The 20,227-nt window shown below is 40.5% G+C and overlaps 1 protein-coding gene across 1 annotated transcript in view; it reads left to right on the forward strand.

Moving 5' to 3' along the window:
* Positions 1–13,145: 13,145 nt before the first annotated feature.
* The window catches only part of LOC127233883 (putative coiled-coil domain-containing protein 144C), a 135,833-nt gene continuing 128,751 nt past the window's right edge, over positions 13,146–20,227 (forward strand). The window contains exons 1-3 of the mRNA XM_051200554.1: positions 13,146–13,369; positions 14,740–14,854; positions 15,176–15,349. Of these exons, the coding sequence (XP_051056511.1) occupies positions 13,170–13,369; positions 14,740–14,854; positions 15,176–15,349 (489 nt within the window). The 5' untranslated portion in view covers positions 13,146–13,169. The remainder of the gene's footprint in view (positions 13,370–14,739; positions 14,855–15,175; positions 15,350–20,227) is intronic.

Consider the following 20,227-nt stretch of genomic DNA (forward strand, 5'->3'; position numbering starts at 1 on the left):
CCCCAATTCCATATGTAGGGGAATGCCATCCTGTTGGAGTCATGTAGATCTGACAGGTCATGTAAAGTAGGGACTAGGGCTTCTCTCCTGTCTCTAGATTAAGTCAGTTATCCCTCCATGGGGGATGTGTTCGCAAAGTCCTTTTGTGCACCAGGGATACATCCTGGCTCCACTGTCTGAGGTCCCTTAGACTGCTCAGTCCTTCTGGCTGAGACCCATATTCAGGGGGGCCTGAGTCAGTCCCATGCTGGCTTCCCAGCTATCAGTCTGGTGGCCGGTTAGCTCCTCCTTGTTCAGGTAAGCTGTCTCTATGTGTTTCTGCCACCTGGTCTTGTCCTCTCCATCTGCATCTGAGTTCTACTTCGACTCAGTGTTTATGTATGGGTGTTGGATCCTGTTTCCAACAGGCATTAGTTGAGGGTTCCATGGAGAAGTTAGTTGTTGATCTCACTCTCCAGGAAGGGCATTTATGGTAGCCTTTCCACGGATGCTCAAATTGTTAGTTGGGAGCAGTCTTGTAGTTCTCTAGACCTTTCTTTGTGTTCAATTTTATGTTCAAACCAATATTGGCTCCCTCTTTTATATTCTCTCTCTCTCAATTTGATTTTTTATGAAGGCCATCACTTTGTTAACAGAAAAGGTCCTAGACATAAAAGAATTAGTAGGCCAATCATGGGACCTAGCAGTTTACCTATCAGGGGAAGGTGGTAAGGCAGGAGTCCATACAAGGCGCTGCAAATGGGTTAATCAAACAGCTCTGCTATGCTTCTCAAGCTCTTCTTGATGTTTTTTGATTCTGTCTCAAACTATTCTGTATCTGTTAGTACACAAGTGGTATTTTTCCTGTAAAGTCAAAACAAATGCCTCCCTTGTCGACAGTGAGTAAATCGAGCCCTCTTCTATTTTGTAGAACCTTCTCTACTAGATATTCAATTTGGTCCTGAAGGTCCTGCACTGACCAATAGATGGTCTGTACAACATGAGCAAGCTTTGGAGACAGCTTGGAGTATGATTTTATTGTTGTTCCCATGCTGTGGAACCAGTGGCTAGGGCTCCTGAAATACCCAGTCCAACCAATATTGGAATGAATTGGACTGCTCTATTGTGCCTCAGAGTTTTATGGTCCATGCTGGGTAATGGGATTGGCTTATGCCCCGGTATCATTTCTATATCTGAAAGGAAGGTAGCCAGGACACACAACCCTGTCCACATAGCAGGCAGCAAGAAATAAGCCAAGCCATTGTCACAACCTAGGACTTGTCCAGACCTACCATATAGAACTGTGGATACATGCATTATTGAAAAGCAAGAGGTTAAGTAGGCTTGTGCTACATATATACCAAAATTGTCATTCTTAAACTGTTTATAAACGCATCAGGAATTATTAAATCTGTGGGCTAAACCTTAAAAGAACACTAAGTGTGTAGTTATCCTTCTGCATGAATAGGTAATTATGCAATAAGGAATCAGGAAGCACAGGGCTGCTAGGGGCCAGGAGGTTCCCATGGTCAAACACAACCAGCAGTCTGTTGCTAGGCTGGGGTTGGTAATGTTTAAAGCATAATGGGTAGGAAACAGTAAATCTGAGGTTTGGGAGTCGATGTCTGCATCTCTGGGTTCACTTATTTCTTGTCACATTTGTGGGGCTCACTTGTGAGGGCCTTGTACAGGGAGCCAACTCCCCTGAACAACTTCCTCTTTCTCTTTGTCTTCGTATGATTTTTGCCAGCACTTCCCTGCAGTGATCTTCACTGAAGCCCTCATACTTGAGCCCTATGTTGGCCACGAAATGTCCTCGTCCAGAGAGTCAGTTGACACGGACCCTGAGAAAGGGAATGAGAATGGGGGAAGGGGGTGGCAAGAGACACAAGAGATGGAGACAAGACAGTATTCTGATTACGTCTAGTTTTATGAATAAAACCACAGGGTTTAAGTAGTGGAGAAATGAGGGAATGGACCAAAGGGAGGATGTGAGGGAGACTGAATGTCCTTACAAGAAGGATGCAGGTGATCTGGTATAAGATAACTTGTTATGTGATAAGACTGCAGCTGGTGATTTTTCAGGGTCTGGCTGCATCATATGTTTAACAAGAGAACAGTCCTAGAAGAATGGAAAATTACCAGTATGGTAGTATGGAAGAGATTAGTTGCAAAGACGGCTGTTAAGATGATAACTTTGTTCTGGGGCTCCTCACAAATGTGGCCCAGCCATCGTCTTTCCAGGAGCTGAAGCATTGTTATCCTGGCTGTGTGGGGACTAACTATCATTAATCTTACAATGATTTGGTGACAGGGCTTGGACGGGTGGCTGGGAATGGGACACTTTGTGTTGGTGATGAGCTTGTGCATACCATGAAATGTGGATTCTACATATGGATATTCTGTGACCAATACATGTTGGACAACTTCAGGCTGTGGTACAGGGAGATGGAGTAGTCCTTTATTATGGCAGAGTGTCACATGTGCTTAGGAGCATCACTTGTCTTTTTCTCAGGACAAGTCCAGTGGGTTATCAATGTCTGTGATCTTCTCTCATCCCTCCAGGAACTCTGATGTTCACTGCCCGACAGCTCCTGGAGGTCAGATACTTGGTGTGGGACAAGCCAGCCCTCAGTGGCTTGGCATGGGCATCCTGGGTTACCATGCTGCATAAGGTGTTAAATATCAATTGAGGCAACTATCAGCTACAAGAGGTTCTATATTTGTATTTGTTAACTGTTGCAGTTAACCAAAACTTTAGTGTACTTTAGAGAATGCTCCATGATCTGTCCAGGAGATGTGCTGTCAGTGCTATGCCAAAAGGATTGTATAGGACATTGGGTAGATGTCTGTTTATTAAATTTTATCTCTCATGGACTTTGATTGTTATTTGTGTAAAAGTAGGGAAATTAAAATATTTTTCCTTGAGAATACACATTTGCCTGCATATATGTCTGTTCACAACACACTTGCCTGTTACCCATGGAGTCCAAAAGATTCTGTAGTTTGCCCTGCTAATGGAGTCACAGGCAGACATTTAAGCCAATGATAGGTGCTGGGAACAGAACCACTGGGTCTTATTGCACAGCCAGTGTTCTTAACCACAAAGCCATGTCACCAAGCCTGACAAGTAGCCTTGGCTGTTCTGGAACTAACTATGTAGATCAGGTTAGCAATGAACTCACAGGCATCAGCCTGGCTCAAGTGGTTAGATTAAAGACCAAAGCCAGTATTTCAGGCTTTTTTACTGATTGTTTAAAACAAGGGATCAATCTTTCTTGTGCATTAGTCTTTGATTTTTGTTAGTTTAAATAGTTTTTTTGTTTTGTTTTTTTTTTCTTGGATAAAGCTCTCTCTCTCTCTCTCTCTCTCTCTGTGTGTGTGTGTGTGTGTGTGTGTGTGTGTGTGTGTATCTCTGTGTGTGTCTGTTTATTTAAAAGATATGTTTCTATGCTTTGTCCTGTAGGGCCTGCCGCTCACTGTGAGCATTGGCCCAGAGTGCCTGCCCACAACCCCTCCACCTCTGAGAAACTTCCTGGGTCTACTCTGACACACTGGTCCCACATATTCACGCAGGAATGCCTTGAGGATGTACGAGCCTGATCGTTGGGAGTGCAGTGGGCAGTGAGAGCAGAGGGAGTTAGGAGAAAGACAAGAGGAGAGGACACGAGGGGCAAGGAAGATTGAGATGGAGGTAAAATAGTTGCAGATAAAAAAAAGAGAATACCAATACCATAATATGGGGAGCCATTATAGCTTTGAAGAGAAAACTGAGTATAGAGAAATGTCCAGACACTTATAAGGATGTGCACAATTCAAAATCTGAGCAACTGTGAAAAAGCTACCTTACATGCCCTTCCCAAGGGCAAGTTACTGGGGGAAAGGATTTCTATTTTTGTTTCCACCGAAAATAAAAAACTGTGGATTCCTTCCAGACTAATATGGTTTGATCAAGCCAGACCCCCTGAAACAGAGTCACTGGTAATCCAACATTCAAAACAACTTGAACAAGGCAGCCTTGCAGACTACAGCCAGGACTTCTGCATCTTCTTAGGATCCCCCATAACAGCGCCCCCTACCAGCAGGAAGCAGTTTGGGAAAAAAACGACGCCCAAATTCCCAAATATTGTTTATAAATGTTTGTTTTCATTTAAATGTGGTTGGTTATAAATGGTTAATGACCACAAACAATCTCTTTTAAAGGGAAAAAAGAGGATTATGGTATAGATATGAATACTTTGTTTTGGAATGCATTTTCATTTATTGATGCAAATTTAAGGTAAATTTTGTGATATATTTCTCCTCTTGTTTAGGTATTGTGTTTATATAGCTCAGTTAGAAATGTAATATATAATTCAGTACATATTATAGATAGTTACCTATAATAGTCAAAACTAATAGTTAAGTTACTTAGGATTTCGAGATATACAGACATATATTTGAGATAAATAGGCATTCTTCAAACATTTCAAAGACTTACAGAATATGGCATTTAAAATGGTTTAGTGTTTGCCTTTACAGTGAGACATAATTGCTCCTGGCAACACCACCTGTGTTAAAAAGGAAGATGGACATTGAAGAAACTCGTTATGGAGTTTACTTCTAATATGGCAAGACTAGCCATTTGGACAAGATACTGCTCTTGTCTGGACTGTTTGACTTTATGCTGTATAAACTGGACATGCAGAACCCACAGAAAAGTGACTGCTCATTCAAGATGAACATTGCTACAGAGTTCTTGCTTTATGAAAGAGTCTGCAAGACAGTCTTCAGGACACAGAGAAAAGTGACTGACAAACTGCCAATACAAGAAGACAGTTTAAAGTTTCCTGCTTTGCGGAAGAGTCTGACAGATACACTATGGCCTATGGGCTGAAGATGGAAGATTACAAAAGAACTTCGGGTGACCAGGCAGTGAGATGTCTCAGTCATTTCTAGAGTTTATATATTATCCTTCTGTGGTCTTTGAGGGAGTGGAAGACAAATAGTTATGGTTGTAGTTTTCCTTAGTTAGGATTAAAGATAAGTTACATAGAGGACTTTAGACTCACAAAGATAAAATAGATGATGGAATATTTTCTTAATCTTACAAAATGTTAATGAACTAAACATTGTTAACTGTGATTCTTACTTGATAACTCTTGTGTTATATATTTTGCTATGATAAGGTTAAAACCCTCCTTTTTATTTAGACAGAAAAGAGGAGATGATGGGAGATGTCATTCTGTAAATATGTTTATCATACTGGTTAATGAATAAAGCACTGTTGGCCAATAGGAAAGCAAGATAAGAGTGACTAGGAGACAAGGAGGAAAGAGGAAGTAGTAAGGAGTCAACATGGAGAGTCTGGAGAAGGCAGAACCACCAGCTGCCTCTCCCTGGTAAGACCACATGGAAATACATAGAAATGGGTTAATAATTAAGACAGAGCCAGCCGATAAGAAACAAGTAACTCTGAACAAAGGAGACCTGCTTATCCATGTGGGACCACCCGTAATTTCCACCTGCTTGGTCTTTAACCCCACCTCCAGTCCTCTGTTGGAGTCCCGGGCCCCTCCCAGAGATCCACCTATCTCTGCGGGTCCACTCTGAGTTCCTGCCAGCAAGATCCTTGACCCCCAAATCAGGGCCTCTGCTAAAGAAAGAGGCCTCAGCTGGAGAGTCCCAGTTTCCAGTGAGATCCGACTAACCTGCAAAACCTTTCCAAGTTTCAGCTCAGCCATTGTCTTCTTCTGCAAGCCATTGGCTAGAGCCATTGGCTAGTGGCATCTTCTACTGTATCCTCAGCCCTGACCCATCCCTGGGTCCCTGTCTGTGCAGAGACCTCCTATAGAGATTGGACCACACAGAGTTACAGATATTGAATCTCTGACCCACATAAGCCCACCAGGGAAGTACCATAGAGAGAAGAAGAGACCCCAAAACACCTACTGGAAGAAGCTATGGGAAGATGGCAATACAAGAAAACACTTAACAACAGAAAGATGAGCATGACACCACCAGAATCTAGGGAATCTACACCAACTAGAACGGAACACAACAACAAAGCAGAGGAAGCAGAAGGGAACAACTTAAAAATTACCATCATAAAAATGATAGAGGCCCTCAAAGAAGATGTGAGAAAATCCATTAAAGAAATGGAGAAAAAAAACAAACAAAAAAGTGGGAGAAATGAACAAATTCCTTAAGGAAAGTACAGAAAGCCAAGAAAAACAATTAAGCAGGTGAAGGAAACAGTTCAAGACTTGAAAACTGAAATAGAGAAAATAAAGGCAACACAAACCGAAGGAATGCTGGAAATAGAAAAAATGGGCAAAAAAAAAAAAATGGGAACTACAGACACAAGCATAACCAACAGAATTCAAGAGATGGAAGAAAGAATCTCAGGCACAGAAGATAAACTAGAAGAAATAGATTCATCCACCAAAGAAAATCATAAATCCAACAAATCCTTAACATAAAACATCCAGGAAAGGTGGGACACCATGAAAAGGCCAAACCTAAGAATAATAGGCATAGAGGAAGGTGAGGAAGCCAGCTCAAAGGTGCCGAAAACATATTCAACACAATCATCGAGGAAAAGTTTCCAAATCTGAAGAAGGACATGCCCATGAAAGTACAAGAAGCATACCGAACCCCAAATAGGCTGGACCAAAAAAAAAAAAAAAAAAAAAAGACCCCTTGACATATAATAATCAAAACACCTAGCAACAGAATAAGGAAAGAATATTAAGAGCAGCGAAGGAAAAAGGACAGGTAACATATAAAGGCAGACCTATCAAAATTACACCTGACTTCTCCATGGAAACCCTCAAGGCCAGAGGTCCTGGATAGATATTCTAAAAGTATTAAGAGAACAAGGATGCCAGCCTAGGCTACTGTATCCAGCAAAACTCTCCATCACTATAGATGGAGAAAACAAGATATTTAATGACAAAACCAGATTTTCCCAATACGTATCTACAAATCCAGCCCTATAGAAAGTATTGGAAGGAAAACTCCAACCCAAGGAAGCCCACAAAAAGTAGGCAACAGATAACCCAACTACACCAGAAACCAAGGGAAAAGCAGAACGAATATATTCACAATCCCACTGCCAACAACAAACCTAAATCAAACAAGCATCAACAATCAATGGTCCTTACTCACGCTCAACATTAATGGTCTTAACTCACCTATAAAAAGACACAGGCTAACAGAATGGATATGAAAACAGAATCAATCCTTCTGCTACATACAAGAAACACATCTAAGCTTCAAAGATAGACATTACCTCAGGGTAAAGGGTTGGGAAAATATTTTCCAATCAAATGGAAATAAGAAGCAAGCAGGCATAGCTATCCTAATATCTAACAAGTTAGACTTCAAACCAAAATTAATCAAAAGAGATGAAGGCAGTCATTTCATATTAATCCCAGGAGAAATCCATCAACACAAAGTGTCAGTTCTGAACATCTATGCCCCCAATACAAAGTCACCCACATTCGTAAAAGATACACTTCTAAAACTCAAAGCTCATATAAAACCTCACACACTTATAGTGGGAGATTTCAATACACCACTCTCAATACTAGAGAGGACCACAAATCAGAAACTCAACAAAGAAACAAAAAACTAACAGAAGTTATGTCTCAACTGGGGTTAACAGACATCTATAGAACATTCCATCCAAACACAAAAGAATATACCTTCTTCTCTGCTCCACATGGAACCTTCTCTAAAATGGACCACATACTAGGCAATATAACAAACCTCAATAGGTACAAGAGAATTGGAGTATCAGCTGTATCTTATCAGACCACCATGCTTTAAAATTAGAATTCAACAACACATCTGCAAACTCATGGAAACTGAACAATGTGCAATTGCACCACACCTGGGTCAAAGAATAAATAAAGAAATTAAGGATTTTCTAATATTCAATGAGAATGAGAACACAACATACCCGAACTTATGGGACACCTTGAAAGCAGTGCTACGAGGGAAGTTCATTGCACTAAGTGCCCATATGAAGAAAACAGAGGATAGTCACATACAGAAATTAAGAGCACAACTGAAAGCCTTAGAACAGAGAGAAGCGAATTCACCCCGTAGGAGTAGACGCCAGGAAATAATCAACTTGAGGGCTGAAATCAACAAAATAGAAACCAGGAAAACAATACAAAAAACTCAATGCAACGAAGAGTTGGTTTTTTGAGAAAATCAACAAGATAGACAAACCTTTATCCAAATTAACGAAAAAGCACAGAGAGAACATGTAAATTAACAAAATCAGAAACGAAAAGGGGAACATAAGAATGGACACAGAGGAAATCCAGACAATTTTCAGGTCATACTTTGAAAATCTGTATTCCACAAAAATTGAAAATTCAAAGGAAATGGACAAGTTTCTGGATAACTATCACTTAACAAAATTAAATCAAGAACAGATAAACAAATAGACTTATAACCCGCAATGAAATAGAAGCAGTCATCGAAAGCCTTCCAACCAAAAAAAGTCCAGGGCCAGATGGATTCAATGCAGAATTCTACCAGACATTCAAGGAAGAACTAATGCCACTACTCCTCAAACTCTTCTACAAAATAGAAACAGAAGGCTCATTGCCAAACTCTTTTTATGAGGCCAAAATAACCTTGGTACCCAAGCCTCACAAAGACACAACTGAGAAAGAAAACTACAGACCAATATCCCTGATGAACATCGATGCAAAAATACTCAATAAGATACTGGCAAACCGAATTCAAGAATACATCAGAGAAATCATCCACCATGACCAAGTAGGCTTCATCCCTGGAATGCAGGGATGGTTTAACATACAAAAATCTATCAACGTGATCCACCATATAAACAAACAGAAAAAGAAAAACCATAAGATTATCTCCCTAGATGCTGAAAAAGCATTCGACAAAATTCAACACCCTTTCATGATAAAGGTCTTGGAGAGGTCAGGGTTAAGCGGAACATACCTAAACATAATAAGAGCAATATACAGCAAACCAACTGCCAACATCAAACTGAATGGAGAGAAATTTAAGCCAATTCCTCTAAAATCAGGAACAAGACAAGGCTGCCCTCTCACTCCATATCTCTTCATTATCGTACTAGAAGTTCTAGCTGATGCTATAAGACAACAAAAGGAGATCAAGGGCATCCAAATTGGAAAGGAAGAAGTCAAACTGTCTCTATTTGCAGATGATATGATAGTTTACATAAGCGACCCAATAAACTCTACCAGGGAACTCCTACAGCTGATAAACACCTTCAGCAAACTAGCAGGATACAAGATAAAACTCAAAAAAATCAGTAGCCTTACTTTTTTCAGACGACAAAGAGACAGAGAAAGAAACCAGAGAAACATTACCCTTTACAATAGCCACAAGCAACATAAAGTATCTTAGTGTAACGCTTACCAAACAAGTAAAAGACCTATATAATAAGAACTTTGTGGCTCTAAAGAAAGAAAGAAGATACCAGAAAATGGAAAGATCTCCCATGCTCTTGGATAGGTAGGATAAACATAGTAAAAATGGCAATCTTGCCAAAGGCAATCTACAGATTCAATGCAATCCCCATTAAAATCCCACCACAATTCTTCACCAACCTAGAAAGGATAATAATCAACTTTATATGGAAAAACAAAAGATCCAGGATAGCCAAAACAACCCTTTACAATAAAAGAACTTCAAGAGGCATCAACATTCCTGACTTTAAGCTCTACTACAGAGCTATATATAGTTCGAAAACAGCCTGGTATTGGCATAAAAATAGACAGGAACTATACAATGTTTTCCACTCTCTCCATATCTATTCAATATAGAACTCAAAGTTCTAGCTAGAGCAATAAAACAACAAGAAGATATTAAGGAGATACAAATTGGAAAGGAAGAATTAAAACTTTCAATATTTGTAATGGTATAATAGTATATATACGTGACCCCAAAAACTCTACCAGGGAACTCTAATTGCTGATAAACACCTTCAATAATGTGGCAGGATACAAGAATAACTAAAAAAAATCAGCAGTCCTCCTATATACAAATGGTAAATGGGATGAGATAGAAATTAGAGAAACATCACCTTCTACAAGAACCTCGAATAATATGAAATATCTTGAGGTATTACCAAATGGGTGAAAGACCTGTATGCCAAGAACTGTAAGTATTTAAAGAAAGAAATTGTAGAAGACTTCAAAAAATGGAAAGCTCTCTCATATTATTGGATAAGTAGGTTCAACAATCTTACCAAAAGCAACCTACAAATTCAATGCAGTCCCAGCAAAATCCCAACATAATTCTTCACAGACCTCAAAAGAATAATACTCAGCTTCATATGGAAAAACAAAAACCCAGGATAGCCAAAACAACCCTGTACAATAAAGGAACTTTTGAAGGCATCACCATACCTGACTTCAAACTTTACTATAGAACTATAGTAATAAAAATAGCTTGGTTGAGACAGCGCCCCTTACCAGCAGGAAGTAGTTTGGAAAGAACAACGACGCCCAAATTCCCAAATATTGTGTATAAATGTTTGTTTTCATTTAATTGGACTTTGTTATATAAAATTAAATAAAAAATTATATAAAAAATAGCTTGGTTGGTATTGGTATAAAAACATATGCATGGACTAATAAAAGACCCTGATATTAATCCACACACCTATGAACAGTTGATTTTGACAAAGAAGCCAAAACTGTACAATGGAAAAAAGAAAGAATTTTCTTTCAACAAATGGTGCTGGCATAACTTCATGCTGACATGTAGATGAATGCTAATAGACCCATATCTATTGCCATGCACAAAACTCAAGTCCAAATGGATCAAAGACTCAATATAAATCTGGTTTCATTGAACCTGATTTAGAAGAGAAAGTGGTCGGTAGCCTTGAATGCATGGGCACAGGAGACCACTTCATAAATATAACACCAGTGGCACAGTCACTGAGAACAACAATTAGTAATGTGACCTCCTGAATTGGGAAAAGATCTTCACCAACCCCACATCTGACAGAGGGCTGATCTCCAAAATATATGAAGAACTCAAGAAACTAGACATCAAAATGCCAGATAATCCAATTTTTAAATGGGGTACAGAACTAAACAGAATTCTCAACAGAAGAAACTCAAATGGCCAAAAGACACTTAACAAATTGCTCAATATCCTTAGCCATCAGGGAAATGCACATCTAAACAACTCTCAGATACTATCTTATACAAGAAAGAATGGATAAGATCAAGAACACTGATGACAGCTTATGCTGGAGAGGATATGGAATAAGGGGAACACTCCTCCATTGCTGATGGGAGTGCAAACTTTGGAAATCAATATAGCAGTTTTTCATAAAACTGGGAATCAATCTACCTCAAGACCCAGCAATACCACCCTTGGGCATATGCCCATAGGATGCACAGTCATACCACAAAGATATTTGCCCAACTATGTTCATAGCAGAATTATTTATAATAAGCAGAACCTTGAAACAGCCTAGATGTCCCTCGACTGAGGAATGGAGTATTAAATGACAGCTTGAACTCTGATTGCAAATTGAGGGAACTAGAAAAAAAACCATCTGAGTGAGGTAACCCTGTATATACAAACACTGTATATACTCACAAGTGGATATTAAATGTAAAGCAAAGTATAACCAGGCTACAATCCACAACCCCAGAGGAATTAGGTAAAAAGGAGGACACTAAGAGGGACACACAAGGAAGGTCCTGGAAAAGGGAAATAGTTAAGATCTGGGTAAACTGGGAAGGGGAGTAGGAAGGAGGGGATGAGAACATGATGGTTCTATATGGCCAAGTTGGGTGAGGGATGAAGAGTGGGACCAATGAAAAGATATTTTGATAGAGGGGACATTATGGGGTTAGGCAGATACAAAGTGCTAGGGAAATTCCCAGGAATCTACAAGGATGGCCCCAGCTAAGGCTCCTAGCAATAGTGGAGATGGTACCTGAAGGCTTTCCCCTGTAATCAGATTAATGACTACCCTAATTTTCATCATAGAACCATCAGCAGATGCAGTGACCCACAGTCAAGCACTGGGTTGAGCTCCTGGAGCTTAGTTGAAGAGAGGAAGGAAGGATCATATGAGTAAGGGGTGGGGGGTCAAGATCATGATTGGGAAAACCACAGACAGCTGACCTGAGCTAGTGAGAGCTCAAGGACTCTGGACTGACAGCTGGAGGTCTTGCATGGGACCTTACTAAGCCCTCTGAACGTGGTTCACAGTTATGTGGTTTGATCTGTTGGAGGGGCCCTGGCAGTGGGACCAGGACTTATCACAGGTACATGAACAGGCCCTTTGAAGCCCATATCCTATAGTGGGATACCTTGCTCAGCCTTGATATGGAGTGGAGGGGGGCTTGGTCTTGCCTCAACTTGGTATACCAGAGTTTGTTGACTTCCCTAGGAAGGGAGGCCTTACCCCCCTCGGAGGAGGGGGTAGGGAGCAGGATAGGGGAGAGGAGAACGGGAGGGATGGGAACAGGACTAGTATGTAAAATGAAAAACAAATTTTAATTGTTTTGCCAAGAGAAAAAAGAAAAATCACCAAAGCAGCATACTGGTGCGGGGAAGGGGAGGAGGCGGGGGGGGGTTTAAACAGCCTGTATGGAGATTCGAGAGAATTTCTTTGCTTGTTGAGATAGGATCTAGCTATGCCATCCAGGCTGCCTGAGCACTCAAGATCCTGTCCTCATCAAAGTTAGACTTCTGAGACTAGTCTTCAGCATCCTAAAGATCCACTCTAATGGAGTTACATTCCAAGACTGTGAGCAGGCCTTGAGCACAGCATCTGTACAGCATCTGTACTCTCCTCCTAGTGGTGGACATGTTTGACAGTTGAAGACCCAGTAGTTCACGAGCTTGACATGCGCACTGAGCACTGCTGGTTGTCTGAAGTGATTGGTGCTCGAGGTCCCCTCTGGATCGTGTGCAAAGGGTGGCATTGCTGGGCAACGACAGTCCTGCCAACCGCCTAAGAGGTGGAGGGATGTTAAACCTTGGGGCTCCTCTGTGGGTGCCTTCTGGCGAGATTCCGAGACTTGGTTGGCTCTGCACTGAGACTGCCAGTGGCTAAGACTGGGACCAGGAGGAACTGGGTTACTGTGAACACTGAGACCGCTAATGGGAGGGAGTAAAGCAATATAAACAAAAGTCTAGGGTGAAGGGCTACAGTCTGAGCCATGAAGAAGATCTTCAAGGGTCACTCACCCTGGGGCTTCCTGGGCTTTAGGCAGGAGAATCAAGAACTGCCCTGGTACCTTACTGGGTACACACCTGTCAAAAAGATCCACAAAGCTGCAAGCGTTGGGGACATAACCCAAGTGCAAAGGATGCTCGAGTTTGGAGATGTTAATGTGAACATTACAGACCGGAAGAAGAGGTCAGAGAGTGTGGGGGGGTGAGGGGATGGCAGAACGGCCTAAGGAGAGGAAACACCACCTTTCTGATCTTGGCCTCAGGGTGGTGGAAAAGGGAGGCTTAGACCTGCTTTCACGGGGACACTGGGCTTTCTTCCCACCACAGGCTCCTCAGAACCCGAAACCTGCACACCCTTGGATGGGTCTGGAGCCCAGGTGTCCTTCATGAGAAGGAAAGCAAGAATTAAACCTTAGTTGGTTTTCAACCCCCATATAATTCTGCTTTGAGCGCACTTTATTGTCAATTTAAATGTGATTTCACCCACTAAGTTGAGATGCCCAGAATTTTCTTTAAATGTGCAAGTGGAAAAATTCCTAATGCTATGGGTATCAGGGCAAAACCAAAACGAAACAAACAAACAAACAAAAACAATCAACAAAATCCTATATTCATTTTATTTCACGTGAACCAAGGAATGCACTCATGTCCTGAGGGACTTACGTGGAAGCTGAAATGAGAGGATAGTTCCTTGGGTTTTCTTCACAGTCTGTTCTTCGGGGTGGCCATCTTCACTTACCACATGCTGCCTCAGCTTAGCTCTAGCCTCTAGGTGGCATAGTTTGATTAACATCTGTAAGGAGTAAGGTTTTTTTTTTCCCTCCCGCTGCGGTCTTGTCCCACCGCTGCGCCAGCCCCAAATAACGCACTGAGACTCTATATTTGATATAATGCTGTTGGCCAGTTACTTGTTTCATATCAGCTAGCTCTGTCTTAAGTATTAACCCATTTCTACTAATCTATGTATTTCCATGTGGTCTCCTCTTACCCTCTGAGAGCCCACTGGCGTCCAGCTCTCTCCAGACTCTCCATCTTGACTACTCCTTACTACTTCCTCTTTCCTCCTAGTCTCCTAGTCCCACCTATCTTGCTTTCCTATTGGCCAACAGTGCTTTATTCAGTAACCAATACGAGAGACATATTTACAGAATGACATCTCCCATCAAACATCAGTGCTCATCACAGGGTGTGTGATGCTCTGAACTTCCCACAAGTGCCTCATTGCTTCAGTTGTTTCCTTGATGCCAAAGCAGAAGGTTCACTGGAAACTTTCTCATCTTTGAGACCATCAAAACCATGGTGATTCCCAATGTGGTCCCTGCTTCAGGCAGACCACGGTCAACACATTCCAAATCTCCTTTGCAAAATCCTTCATTGTCTCTGTTGCGATGTCATCCCCTTTGGGAACATCCGGGTTTCACTGCACTCCATTCCCAGCACAGCTAAGTGGAAAGAAATCCCAATAGGTTACTTTGCTTCAGAGGAAAGGTGAATACAGCATTCTCACTGTAACTCTGTAGAACAGTTCTCAGGCATGTGCTCTGTCTCTCACAGGACGGCTCTACATTATGCCTGTGCTCATGGCCAGTCAGAAATGGTGAACCTCTTGCTATGGTATGACTGCAACATCGAAGCCCGAGACCGTGATGAAAGTACAGCTCTGATCAAGGTAATTAGGAGCAGCAGTAAATGAACTAAAATAGCTCCCGGATATTCAGGTGTGGGGAGCAGACATGGGGCCTGTATCCTGGTTTATCGGAGGCAGAGGCATGAGGACTGTGATTCAATACAAGCCTAGGATGTGCAAGTTTCATTACAACCTGGGAAACACAAGAAAGCAGTCTCAAAACGTTTTGTTTTTTTGTTTTTTTTTTAACTTGAATAAAAATGAATTGCAGGCATTGAAGTGTAACTGTTTGGTGAAACTTGTGGAAAGATTATCTTGAATTTCTGTAGTTGACAGTCTGTTCCCTTGGGATAATCCCCATAGGCAACACAGCGCCAGCACAAGGAATGTGTAAAGATTCTACTGGAAAATGGTGCTGACCCAAATGCCATTGATGCAAATCATAATGCTGCTCTCCACTACGCAGTCTACAATAACTCCATCTCCATAGCTGCCACACTCCTGGCATTCAATGCAGACACTGAAATTAAGACAAAGGTAACACCCAACTTTATTTCCCAAATACTTGAAAGTCATTTACCTGGAACTATTTCTACATATAGAAGCTAAAATGAGTATTCATTGACTAAAAATGTATGTACTGTAAATATTTATGTATCCATAAAAATATTTGAGAAAATTGTATTAATATAAGTTAAATGTAAAATAGATGCATGTTTTTTCAAATATGTCACCAAAGTTTTTTAATTGTCTTAGTCAGAGTTCCTATTGCTATGAACAGATGCCACAGAAACTCTTATGAAGGAAAACATTTAATTGAGGTAGCTTACAGTTTCAAAGATTTAGTTCGTTGTCATGGCAGGACATGGTAGCTTGCAGGCAGATGTGGTGCTGGAGAAGGAGCTAGCAGGCAACAGGAAGTGAATAAATGTCATACTAGACCTAGCTTGAACATTTAAGACCTCAAATCACACTCCTAGTCATACATGTCTTCCAACAAAGCCACACCTATTCCAACAAGGCCACACCTCCTAATAGTGCCACTTCCTAGGAGCCTATGGGGGCCATTTTCTTTCAAACCATTACAACATGTTTTTGATGAAAGGAAAAGATTTGTTGTGCAAAAGCCCCATTGTCCATAGTCACTTAGACACATAGAGAAAAACTCAAAGGCTGGAGTCAAGGTGATCCAGAAACAGTTGTCCACACCTAAACTTAAGGAGGCTCAGGTAGCTGAATCCCATGGGTCTGCCTATGGACAAGACATCACTTATATAAAACACCCATGTGTTCTCCAGCTTGCTAGGGACACCTGAGCATTTCACGTTACCAAATCTTTCTCTATGTACTGAAGTTTGCATCTTCTATCTGAAGCATACCATTAACAAGATTCCATGGTTTCCAACATTGTTTCTATTAATGGATAAAGATAAATGGAACTAGAACCACAGAGAATTTTAAGTAGTGCATTTTCAGGGGTACCATGTTCTAGTTCATTGTGAGGTAAATGTATTGAACTTACTACTAACACACCAACCTTTCACCTTGTGCTGAGTGATTAAACTCCATCTGAAGCCTATGAATTTTAATGCAGAGTTGTAGGGACCATATTGGAGGAGCATCAAATGACTTTGGAAGGATCAAGTGTATCTTTCCTGTGACTTGATGGAAATGTATTATTAGAACATGAAACAATGCATTGCATTCTTCAACAAATAGGAAGTTTTCAAACTACAGAAGATCTCTTCCTCCAGGATTTATAACACAAAGCCTTGCAGAGTTCTCCAAACATGACCACAGGATATCTGCTAAGCTGATATTTTTGAAGAGTAAAAACTGCTCGAGAGAGGGCAATCTTAATTAACTCAGGACAAGCACTTGGATCCTGAGCTTCCTGGCACTATGTAAAAGACAGCCCGGACCTTGGGCAGCTCCTAATTTACTGGGCACAGCATTGTATGGTGTGCACCGTATTGATGGGTTTAGAGAAGACTAGGTCTCTGGAGAGGGACAATTGCTGTCTTTTTTAGGGTTTCTATTGCTGTGGTAACACACCATGAACAAAAAGTGAGTTGGGTAGGAAATGGTTTATTAGGCTTACACTTCAGCATTGCTGTTCATCACTGAAGGAAGTCAGGACAGGAACCACCTACACCAGTTGAAAGAACAGGTGAGTGACTGCTCTCCTAGCTAAACAGCCCCCAAACTAAGCCTCAGGGCACATCCAGTGCCCCTTCCCATCTCAGACAGAGCAAGGCACCTAGGCCCAGCCCCACACTCTGGTGGATTTCCACTTCTCTGGAGCAGACTCCAGTGAGAGTGCAGCAGGAAGGCTTCACCACCACCCCTGACACCCAAAGAACTTTGTAACCTCTACAACACACTCTACTGCCCAAACCCACCAAATCCATCATCCTCCTCTTGGCCAACAGTCAGCAGCCCCTATACAAGCATTAATTACAGCAGTTGGAAGAACAGCAGACTCTATAGGCACAAGGGCCACCCATACCAGTAGGAAGAACAGAGTCTAAAGCACAAGTAAAGCCTACATAAGGCAGAAGAACTGGATGATATGCTGCATTTAGGCACCCAAACCCCCACAAACCTCAGTTGAGACAACCCAACTGGACCTGAGGATCAGACAACCACTAGAACCCTTGGCCATTCAGAAGAAAAGACAATAAAGGAAACAGACAGTAAGGGAGCAAAAGACCCATCCAACAAAGACTTCACATGAATCAACACATGTATCAGTCCCAAACCTAAATGGGTAAATGGCAGCATAAGAATACAAGCAACAAAAAGGGCAATAAAGCACCACCAGAAACCAGTGGTCCTACAACCACAAGACCTGAACACCCCAATGCAGATGAAGCAGAATAAAATTACCTTTACAATAACTATATGAAGATGATAGTAAATGAAAAATTCCCTTAAAGAAATTGAGAAAAAGGCTAACAAAAAATTGGACGAAATCAATAAATCCCTTAAAGAAAGCCAAGGAAAAAAGTATCAAACAGGTGAAAGAAACAGTTCAAGACTTGAAAATTTAAATAAAGACAATAAAGAAAATACAAACTTGCCAGGCAGTGGTGATGCATGTCTTTAATTCCCAGCACTGGGGAGGCAGAGGCAGGAGGATCTTTTTGAGTTGGAGACCAGCCTGATCTACAAAATCTAGTTCTAGGACAGACCCCATATCTACAGAGAAACCCTGTCTCAAAAGAAAGAAAGAAAGGAAGGAAGGAAGGAAGGAAGGAAGAAAGAAAGAAAGAAAGAAAGAAAGAAAGAAAGGAAGGAAGGAAGGAAAACACAAGCTGAGGGAATTATAAAATGGGAAATCTAGACAAGTGAATAAGAACTGCAGATGCAAGAATCACTAACGAATACAAGAAATGAAAGAGAGAATCTCAGGTGTTGAGGATATGATGGAAGAAATAGATTCGCTCAAAGAAAATGGAAATGCAAAAAAAAAATATTAAAATATCCAGGAAATCTGGGCCATCATGAAAAGACCAAACAAACCTAAGAACAATACAGACAGAAGGAGAAGAATTCCAGCTTAGAGTCACAGAAAATATATTCAACAAAATCATAGAAGAAAACTTTCCCAACCTCAAGGACATGTCTATGAAAGTACAAAGCTTACAGAACACCAAATTGACTGGACCAAAAAAAAAAAAAAAAAGTTCTCTCACCATATAATAATCAAAACACACAACATACAGAATAAAGAAAGAATATTAAGGGCTGCAAAGGAAAAAGGCCAAGTAACATATTAAATCAGACCTATCAGAATTACATCTGACTTCTCAATAAAGATTCTAAAAGGCAGAAAGAAGGTTGTGGACACTAAGAGGACAAATATCAGTCCAGACTAATATACCCAGCAAAACTTCACCATGGGCAGAGAAAACAAGATGTTCCATGACAAAACCAAATTTAAACAATACCTATCTACAAATCCAGCCCTACAAAAGGAAAATTCCAACCCAAAGAAGTTAGCTGCACTCACAACAACAGTCAATAGATAATCTCATACTAACAAAACCCAAAGAAGGAAAACACATATACACACAACCATAAACCCCCTCCACTACCACCACTGCCACCAAAACAAAACAAAAAAAAATAACAGGAATTAACAATCACTGGTCAATAATACCTCTTAATATCAATGGACTCAATTCCGCTATAAAAAGACACAGGCTAACAGAATGGATATGAAAACAGGATCCATGCTTCTGCTGCATACAAGAAACACATCTCAACTTCAATGACAGACATTACATCAGAGCAAAGGGCTAGGGAAAAAGTTTTCCAATCAAATGTACCTAAGAAGCAAGCTGGTATAGCTATTCTTAGTATCTAATAAAATAGACTTCAAACTAAAATTAGTCAATAGAAATAAAGGACATTTCATATTCATCACAGGAAAAATCCATCAAGATAAAAATCTCAATTCTGAACATTTATGCCCCAAATACAAGGGCACCCACATTTGTAAAATTACACATCAAATCCCACACAGTAATAATGGGAGACTTCAACACCCCATTCTCAGCAGTGGACAAATCTGCTATACAGAAATTTAACAGAGAAATCGGGAACTAACATATGTTATGACTCAAATTGACTTAACAGACAACCATAGAACATTCCACCCAAACACAAAAGAATATACTTTCTTCTCAGCACCTTATGGAACCTTCCCTAAAATTGACCGCATACTCCATTATAAAGCAAATCTTAACAGATACAAGAAAATCCTAATAACCCCGTGTATCTTATTTGATCACTATGGGATAAAGTTAGAATTCAACAACAACACATACTACAGGAGCTTAAAAACTCATGGAAACTGGACAACTTTCAACTGAATTACCACTAGGTCAAGGAAGAAATAAATTAATGACTTCCTAGAGTTCAATGAAAATGAATGCAGAAAAATACCCTAACTTATGGGACACAATGAAAGCAGTGCTAAGAGAAAAGTTCATATCACATCTCACACTAGTGACTTAGTAGCACACCTGAAAGCACTAGAACAAAAAGAAGCAAACTCACGCAGGAAGAGTAGATGGCGGGAAATAATTAAATTGAGGGCTGAAATAAATAAAATAGAAACAAAGAGAACAATGCAAAGAATCAATGAAACAAAGAGTTGGTTCTTTGAGAAAATCAACAAGGTAGGCAAACCCTTATCCAAAATAACCAAATGGAAGAGACAGAATATCCAAATTAACATAATCAGAAATGAAAAGGGGGTACAACAACAGACAGATTCTCTGAGGAAATCCAGAGAATCATCAGGTCATACTTCAAAAATCTTTACTACACAAAATTGGAAAATCTAAAGGAAATGAACAATTTTCTTGATAGGTACCACATACCAAAATTAAATCAAGACCAGAT

The sequence above is a fragment of the Phodopus roborovskii genome, unplaced genomic scaffold (assembly GCF_943737965.1).
Source record: "Phodopus roborovskii unplaced genomic scaffold, PHOROB, whole genome shotgun sequence".
Lineage (NCBI taxonomy): Eukaryota > Metazoa > Chordata > Mammalia > Rodentia > Cricetidae > Phodopus > Phodopus roborovskii.